The sequence below is a fragment of the Elephantulus edwardii genome, unplaced genomic scaffold (assembly GCF_000299155.1).
Source record: "Elephantulus edwardii isolate Elephantulus edwardi_28Jun2011 unplaced genomic scaffold, EleEdw1.0 scaffold00296, whole genome shotgun sequence".
NCBI lineage: Eukaryota > Metazoa > Chordata > Mammalia > Macroscelidea > Macroscelididae > Elephantulus > Elephantulus edwardii.
Genome location: NW_006400046.1, coordinates 1,161,239 through 1,170,799, shown reverse-complemented (window position 1 = coordinate 1,170,799; position 9,561 = coordinate 1,161,239). Strand labels below are relative to the sequence as shown.

The following is a 9,561-nucleotide window of genomic DNA, read 5'->3' as shown; positions in this document are numbered from 1 at the left end:
AAGTGGTTGTTCTCCAGATTTCTTGGCACAACTTGGTGAGCACATCCAGGCAGCATCTGTTAGCTGAAATACGTCAATTGGTATATCATCTATTTCTGAGGCCTTATTTTTTGCTGTTTTCTTTAAAGCAGCTTGAACTTCTTCCTTCATCACCATAGGCTCTTGCTCATATGTTATTTCTTTAAATTCTTCTGTGTCTGCCAATTCCTTTTGATAACGGTGACTCAGTATATTCTTTCCATCTTCTTTTAATACTTCCTGGATGCATATAAGCATACTATGTTTTATTACTCTTTGCTTTATTTTACTTCATAGATAACTGTGTTTTTTACAAATGGAGGCTTGGGGCAACTCTGCATTGAGAAGCTTCTTTGGTATCATTTCCCCAATACTTCATATCTCTCACATTTTGGTAATTATTTTAATATTTCAAACTTTTCATAAAGCCTACAGAATATTGGAACTATACCTTTCATAAGCACTGAGAAACAACAAAAAAAGTGACTTGCTTTATTATGATATTCCTTTTCCTGTGGTGGTCTGGCAATTACAGAGATCTGCCTGCACAGGATCCACACGTGCACAGTTCAATGTTCTAGAATCTCCACTCTTGCTAGTGCTCTCTGTAATTTGTTATCACCCACAACACTGAATGCATAGTCAAGGAAACACAGGTAAACAACTTTCAGGTACTCTCTTTCAGTCAAGATTGGTCTGATATCAGTAATGACATTTCATGTTTCATGTTCTCTTGTGAAGCTGGCTGGAATTTCTAGCAGTTCCCTGTCAAGAGAGTACTGCAACCATTCTGAATAATCTTTAGTTACAGCTTATTTATATGTCATATTAATGATATTGTCCAATAACTTTCACACTCTGTTGAACTAACTTTCTTTGGAAAGTATACAATAAGGATTTCTTTCATTTGGTTAGCCAAGTAGAAGATGTCTTCCAAATTTCTAGGCATAGATATGTGAATGAATACTCTCAGTATTATGTTTGTTGAAATATCTCAAGTTGATATCCCATCGATTCCTAAAACCTTGATTTGCAGAAGTCTTCTGTATAGTTTGGACTTTTTTCCCCCTCTAAAATTGGTTCTTGATCATATACTACCTCTGGAAACGATCACAAGTCGACCCATTCTTTCTGGTAGCAACTGTGCATTCCTTCAATCTTCCCTTAATGTTTCCGGCAACATTTGTTATATTGCTTACAGAATCCTTCTTAGAGTTAGGGATTTTGAACATTTCTTCATGTGCTTGTTGGCCATCTGAATGTCTTCTTTGGTGAAGTGTCTGTTCATATCCTGTGCCCATTTTTCTACTGGATTATTTACCTTTATCTTGTTGTGGTGCTCAAGTATTACATAAATTCTAGATATAAGTCCCTTATCTGACATGTCATTACCAAATACTTTTTCCCAGTCTGTGGCTTCCCTTTTTACCCTGTTGCAGAAGTTTTTAGATGTGCATAGGGATTTGATTCTTAGAAGGTCCCATTCATCTGTTTTATCTTCTCCCGGTTGTAGAAGAACCCTTCAATATTGCCTCAAGTCTTAGGTTTTATTCCTTCATTTTTTTTTCCATTTGAGAAAGGCTGAGCGTGTTCCTCCTTTTGGTTCTCAAACTCCAGGTCATTGCACATCTCATTATAATATTTTGTCTTCTTTTTAAAATTTTAGTGTTACAGAAAAGTTGAATTTTTATTCAGCATTGTTGCAACATTTTCCTCCCATCCCAATACTTTGCTTTTTGTCTTCTTGAGGTGCCTTTTGGAATCTTCTGTTCAACTCTTTTACTTCATAATTTCTTCCATTTGCTTTCATCATCTTACATTCAGAGCACGTGCCAGAGTCTTTTCCAACATCTATTTTGGTCTTTTCTTTCCTTTATTTCTTTTAATGAAGTTTTATTTTATGTATGATGTCCTCCCACAATTCAACTGGTCTTTAGTATTAGCTATTTAAATGTATCAAATCTATTCTTGAGGTAGTCTTGAAATCCAGGTGAAATATACTCACATGTACACCAATGTTCATAGAAACACTATTCATCATCTCAAGAACATAGAAACAGCCCAAATATCCAACCACAACTGAATGGATTGTGAAATTATGGTTCATTCACATGATGTAATACTGTGCGGCACGCAGGAGGAAAGATTTTGTAAATTACTACTTAACGTGGGAAGAACTGTAAAGCATTATGCTAAGTGAACTAACTCTGTCCCATAAGGACAAATATTGTATAAGACCATTCTTGTAGAACGAGTATGAGGATCCAAGGGGGGGGTGGAGCAGAAGGATGAGGATGGAGAAGTGTTGATCATAGGGTCACATAATTTGATGGATGGAAGGGCTGTGTGTGAAGGAAATGGGAAAGATCCCATCTAAAACAATATATACAAACTGTAAATAAAACAGTAAAAATAAAAAGGAAAAAAAGAGAAATATACTCATGGCTGTGCTTAAGCTCTTTTGGACTTATTTTCATTTCCTTCAGCTTTAACTTGAACTTGCATACAAGCAACTGATCTGTTCTGCAGTTAGCCCTTTGGCCTTGTTCTTCTTGATGACACTGAGCTTTTGCATTGTCTTGCATAGTTGTAGTCAATTTGATGTACATGTAATTTTTTTGAGATTTTAATGAAAGTTTATAAAGAACTTGGGTTTCCGAAAAATCGTTCACTGTTGCACATTTTCCACCCCTACCCTCTAGATGTGCCGTTGCGTCGATTTGCTTTTTTCTTTGGGAAAAAAGTTCTTTCATTGTTATACAGTCTCCCCCCACCCTCCAGACCACTTTACTATGCAGCTCTTATTCTGGACTCTTGTCATGCCAACAATACCAAATTATATACTCCTTTTATACAGTTCTCTCCCTTGTCTGTTTAAATGCTGTGTAGATTATTTGTCTCCTCTGTACATGTAATTTTGAGAGATGCAAATGTATAATTGGATTTTTTGGAAAAAGGTACATGCAATGAAAAGTCATTTGTCTTGCAAAGTTCTATCATGCAATCATCAATGTCATTTCCATCACCAAGATGATCATTTTCCATTTGTTGCTTCTTCTTTGCTTTCAACTTTCACGCTGTGATCACCAGTAATATCAATGCATTCTGAATGCATAGTCCTTAATTCCAGACTGTAGAAGTTGGTAAAACCTTCAATTTCTTCATCTTTAGCATTAGTAGTTGGTGTGTATATTTGTTGTTTTGTTAGTTATCTGGTGCTGCTACAACAGAATTTCTTTCACAGTTAAAGAACGTCTCACGTTGCTGTCAAGGAGAGCAACTCATGACTGACACTCCAGCGGGTTTTTGGAAGCTGTAAAACCACATAGGAGCAGAGCAGATGGCTTCTCTTCCTCCTTAGGAACCACTGGCAAATTTGAACTGCCAGAGAGGAACAGCCTTTGAATTAGCCGAGCAACTTCCTACGGCTTTTGCCATCAATTGTTGTTATTGTTGGTGGGTGCTGTCAAGTATGACTCAAAGTGACCACATGAACAACGGAGCTGAATCTTACCCTACTTATGTGCAGCTCCTTGTATCTGATACACTCGAGCCCATTGTTACAGTCACTTCCTCTTTTGCTCACCCTCTATTTTTCCAAGCATGATATCACCAGAGCTTCCCCAAATAAAGGAACCATCTCAAGGGGAAACGCTTTCTTTCTCTAGGTCTCCTTTTTATTGAAGTTTCCTGGGACAGAGATGTCAGATACAAAAGATGCTCTCCATTCTCAGTTCTTTCTTGGTGGTTAAGTCCCTCTGATGTCTGCTGGATTGTTTCTCCTTTTCATTCTTTGTAAAAATAAAAGGCTGCAGGCCTCATTTCAAAGAAATTCCCTTTGCATGGATCAGAGATGAAAGGCACTTGCAGGTGATTGGTTTAACGCATCAGATTAAATGATGGAGGATTATCCTAGAACAGTCACATTACATAACCAACCACTGAGAATCATAGTTCAGTCAAGGTGACACGTATTTTAGGGGGACATAATTCAATCCATGACAGTCACATTAATTGGTCTTCCTTGTGGGTGTGTGGATATTATCCTGCAGCACTGTACTCAGGACAAACTTTGAAATGTTCTTTTTAAAGCCAGTCAAATTCAGCAGTGCAGGGATTGTATAACAACTTTAGTTACAACTGATGTTAATAGTTTCTGATAACCTACTACCATTGGACCAGCCTGAAATGTTCTTTTTGAAGATGAGTGTGATACCACTTCACTTCAATTTGGCATTCCTAGCATAGGAGAATTTAAGATTTTCTGATTCAAAATGGTCAATAACAGTCCATTTCAACTCACTAATATCTAGAATATAGACTTTTATGTATGTAATTTCATTTTTGACAACTTTCAATTTTTCTAGGTTCATAGTAATCCATTTCATGTTTCAATAATTAGTAGATGCTTTATACCTGCTTCTTCTCATTTTGAGCTATACCATATGAGGAACTAAACCCTATAAAAGCTTTATTTCATCCATACGATTAAGGCAGACTCTACTTTGAGATGTAGTTCTTTCCCAATCATATTGTGAATGCCTTCCAACTCAAGGGGTTCATCTTCCTGCACTATATCAGACAATGCTCTGCTTGATTCATAAGGTGGCCGTGTTTTCTTCTCACTGTAATTTGAGTGAACATTCATATAGCATATTTTTTAATTACTGAAATACATTTTGTTTCACAACATTGATACCAATACCCCTAATAAACTCACTCTCCCCATTTCTTTAAATATGGGTTGAAGCTCAACATCAGGAAAACAAAGTGGGGTGTTAACCATAGGATTGTACAATTTGATGGGTAGGGAGTGGTGAAGGAAATGGGAAGGATCTTCTGTAAAAAACAATGCATTCAAACTTTGTAAATAAATCAGTATAATAATAAAAAAAAGACAAAAAGAAAACAAAAATTCTCACCACTGGGCGAACTGGTAGCATCATGACTGATTGTGAAAAGACTGAGATTGTTAACTGCTTCAGTTTGCTTGGCCCCACAATCAACACTCTTGGTACCAGCAGACAGGAAATTAAAAGACAAATTACATTGGGAAAGTTGGCTGTCAGGTATTTCTCCAAAGTACTGAAGAGAAATGATGTCAGTCTGAAGACTAAGGTGCTCCTGACCCAGGCCATCGTTTTTGCAATTATGTACTATGTGTCTGAAAGCTGAACAATAACTAGGGATGATAGGGGCACTGATATCTTTGAGCAATGGTGCTGGAGAAGAATATTGACTATATCATTGATTACTAGGGGAACAAAAAGGTTTGTCGTAGAGAGAGAGAATTCAGGCTGTTCCTTGAAGGCAACGATTCTGAAGCTTTGTCTGACATATTTTTGGCATGTTGTAAGGAGGGACCAATCCTTGGAGAAGGACATCATTCTTGGGAAGGTGGAGGGACAGCACGGACTCTAGATGAGAAGAATTGATTCAGTGACTGGGGTAATGGGCGTAGGTGTGTCAGAGATAATAAGATTGACACAGGATAGACAGGGTTTAGGGCTTTTGTACACATGGTCACAAGTGACTCAAAAGCATATAACAATCACCACCACCACAATTATCATCTTCATTAGTCCTTCTATACTATCCCTTTCTACCTTTATCCGTTGGAAATATTGCTCTTTTGACCCTGTATGATATGGTTGGTTATTCTAAAGAATGAATGACTCTATAGTGCCAGTGTCTATCTTATAGACCTGTCTGTTGTTTGGTTGAAAAGTTAACCATAGTTTTAGTCTAGATTTGAAGGGTGATCTAAGGGCCATAGTCTCAGAGGTCCCCTTAGTCTCTATTGTTGTTGTTATGTGCCGTCCAGTCACTTGCAACTCATAGCGACCCTATGTACAACAGCCCTACACTCTGCTCTGTCCTGTGCCAATCGCACTGTCTCCGACACACCCATCCCGATTACCCCAGTCACCAAATCAATCCACCTCATAGAGGGCCTTCCCCTCCTGTGCTGTTCCTCTACCCTACCAAACATGATGTCCCTCTCCAAGGACCGGTCCCTCTTTACGTGTCCAAAGTATGTCTCAAAGGCATCAATTATCCTTCTATCCTTCTTAGTTATTGTCCAAATCTCTGATGCATAACAAGTGATAGCACAGACCATAGTCTCCAGAGAGACATCATTGCTCTTCAATACTTTGGAGGGGTCCCTAACAGCAGACTTTCCCATCACAATACATCTTTTAATTTCCTGGGAATGCATAAATATTGACATACTAGGCATTGGATAGATGAGATGGACTGGCATGGGGCATTTTGAGTCAGACGATCATATGATATATTATTCTGGAGATGAAAAGGTGAGGAAAAATGGAGTTGCTTTCATAGTAAAAAAATAAATTTCTAGAGCTATCCTGAAGCACAACATTGTGAGTGATAGGATTATATCCATATGCTCACAAGGAAGTCCAGTGAATACCACTATCATTCAGATATATGCACCAACAACCAGAGCCAAAGAAGAAGAAATAGATGATTTCTACCAACTCTTACAGTCGGAGATTGATCGAACATGCAATCAAGATGCATTGATAATAATGGGTGACTGGAACGCAAAAGTGAGGAACAGGGAAGAAGAATCAGTAGTTGGAAAACATGGATTTGGTGACAGAAATGGAGCTGGAAATAGGATGACTGAATTCTGCACAATCAATGACTTATTCATTGCAAATACGTTTTTTAAGAGACATAAACGCAGGTTATACACATGGATTTCACCTGATGGTATGCTGGTGCCGAGAGTGTGGAGCCAAGCAAACTAATGCTGTGAACAATCTCAATCTCTTCAACATCCATCCTGATGCTGCCAATTGGTCCAGTTGTGAGAATCTTTGTCCTCTTGACAATGAGCCTCAATCCATATTGGAGGCTGTAGTCCTTGACCCTCTGCAGCAAGCACTTCAGGTCCACCTCAGTTTCAGCAAGCAGCAAGATGTTGAAGGGAGTGGGTAGAAGTGGATGGGTATCCTGGTGGATGGTGGAGCCGGGAAATAAGTGCGGAAAGACATGTGTGCCAAAGGCAGGGACAACACTGATACTAATGGTTAACTCCACAATAAGGGATATATTTTTCACTTTTCTGTAAAATGCTGGTCTGTCTGATACTTTTCTATATCTGAACATTCAGATTAAGACAGACTAGGAAGAAGGATTGGCCATCTACTTCTGAAATAGCAGGCCTCCGAAAACCCTATGTACAACCTATGTAGTCTCTATTAGACCAGAAAATTTCGACTTTTGACTATTTTTACAAATTTTTATTCTTTTTTTTGTGTGTACCGTCAAATTGGATCTGACTGGTACAGGAGGTGATTGTCCCTTCTTCTCCAGCAGAGCATCTGGTGGATTTGAACTGTGTACCTCTGGGATCACAGTGCAGCTTCTTGCTACTAGACCACCAGAGCTCCCCAGACTTTTAAATATTTTTTAGTTTTGTTCCACATTTCCTCTCCCCTCCTCCCCTGGATCTTATACTGTGCTCCCCTGAAGAAGTCAGCACAGGAGCCGAGTACCACCTAGTTCTGGTCTTGGTCATGGAAGCTGAGGTTCAAGTGGTCCATGAAGTCATTTGGACTAATTATTTCAGAACATCTTTGCTTTTTCCTCCCTCTTTATTCCTAAGGTTTTCACTGGTTATTTCTTTTAGAAGTAAACCAGCAAAGTCTTTCCTTATCTGCCTTAGTCTGGAAGCTCTACTGAAATCTCTTTACTAAAAATGACCCTGTTGGTATTTGAAGTAACAGTGGCATCCTTTCTAACATCACAGAAACATATAAGCCACCACAGTATGACAATCTGACAGATGAGTGGTGGCAATAAGTTTCCACTACTTTCAAAAGTAACACAGAATTGGAGTCATAGTCCCTAAGAATAAATGCTTTTCTTTTTTTCTAACAAGGAAATTCTGTATGTAGACAAGAGAAGTCATGATGCACTGTAAAGTGAAAATGAGAAGTTTCAGATCAGCATGTGTGAAGATTTGATAATACAACAGAACCACTATATTTGCATATACACATGTAAAATATCTAGAATTAGACCCAGGTGAATTGCCTATCCTTCTTCCCCGCACCTCCTGTAATATGGTCGCAGTAGATGCTGGAACATATAGTACTGTGATATTATGATTGTGCTGCATCTGAAGAGCCCCTCTAGGCCACCAAGGAGGTGGACTGACACAGTGACAGGGATCTTGATAGTGCAGGACAGGGCAGGTTACAGATCTGTTGTCCACAGGGTACCTTAAGTCTTAGCCAACTTGATGACACCTCTAACAACAGCACAAACTAAAGGGCTTGTTTTTTAAAAGGCACATGGTGTGATCAGGCTAGTATTTCTACCATAAATTAGCGCAATAAATGCCTATTACGGTCAAATACCTGAGGTCCCTGAAGTGCGTGTCTTCCTCTTACTCATTTTCTCTCTCCCTCGGAAAATCTGAAAATGACAAGGGAAAGTGTCCTATTACCACCCACGGGCTTTGGTTGGGCAGAGGCCACCTGTCACCACGCTCTGGGTACAAGGATCAAGCTCACCCCTGGGCTAGGCTGCAAGGTGGGCACTGCCACGTCGGGCCCTGCATGCAGCACGTGGGCGGTGCGGGGAACATACAGGGGTGCAATCCGAGGGGAGACCTGGGTACCCTGACGCCAGTCCTCTGGAGCCCAGAGGGCCTTCTGAGAGGACCTCACTGGGACATCTAGAGGCTTCTGAAGGGAGACCTGAGGCCCTTTAAGGACAGGGGAAGAGACCCTCACACAGTCCAATGTCTTCCAGCCTTGGGGGCCAGAAAAGCCAAGATTGCTAGCCAGAGAAAGGGACTCGCCTATGTTCTTATAGGAAATACGGTCTCCTTGGATCTACTGGGGGATAAATGAGACAAGTTATTTGCGTTAATTACGTTTGCAATAACGAAAGGCCCTCCTCGGGGCCGCTCAGCAGATAAACTGGATCTTAAAGACAGCGCTGTCAAGGTCTATGGGCGTAGACCCTCCGCCTCCAGGGACCAGCCTCGCACTAACCTCGTCTCGGCTGAGACACCCAGGTGAGGCTAGACCCGCAAGTGGCTGCAGGACACCGAGACACGCGAGGCCACGAGTCCCCACGTCTAAGGTTCCTTCGCCTCTTTCCCGCGCAACCCAAAGGCCTCTGTGCTCATGCGCAACACACTCTCCTTTTCTCAAGCGCGCACACCCCGCCCCTTTGCCGTGCAGCCCGCCGCCATGGTTTGCGCATGCACCACCCACGCGCGCTGTCTGCCGGGAGTTGTAGTTTGGCTCGGCGGGCCGGGAGGCGAGTCCAGTAGTAGTAACGCGCTCAGGTGTCGCGACGTCTGAGGGCCGAGGCGGAAGTGGGGCGCCCAAACCAGGGGGCGAGGGCACCGGGACAGCGATTGTAGGGTGACGAGCGAGGGGCGCAGAGTTCCGAGAAGGGCGTGTGCGCGAGGACAGACCCCTTTTACGCCCCCCTCCCCCGGGGAAGGAGGCAGGGCAAGGCCGGACAGGGTCCAGTTGTCCAGGCATCCAG

The 9,561-nt window shown here is 41.2% G+C and overlaps 1 protein-coding gene across 1 annotated transcript in view; it reads right to left on the bottom strand.

Moving 5' to 3' along the window:
- LOC102860206 (chromosome unknown open reading frame, human C19orf57) overlaps window positions 1-9,557 on the bottom strand; it is a 51,821-nt gene extending 42,264 nt beyond the window's left edge. Inside the window, exons 1-3 of the mRNA XM_006900821.1 lie at window positions 9,227-9,557; window positions 8,571-8,764; window positions 8,415-8,472 (exon numbers count right to left, since the gene is read on the bottom strand). Of these exons, the coding sequence (XP_006900883.1) occupies window positions 8,415-8,472; window positions 8,571-8,764; window positions 9,227-9,557 (583 nt within the window). The remainder of the gene's footprint in view (window positions 1-8,414; window positions 8,473-8,570; window positions 8,765-9,226) is intronic.
- Window positions 9,558-9,561: the final 4 nt, after the last annotated feature.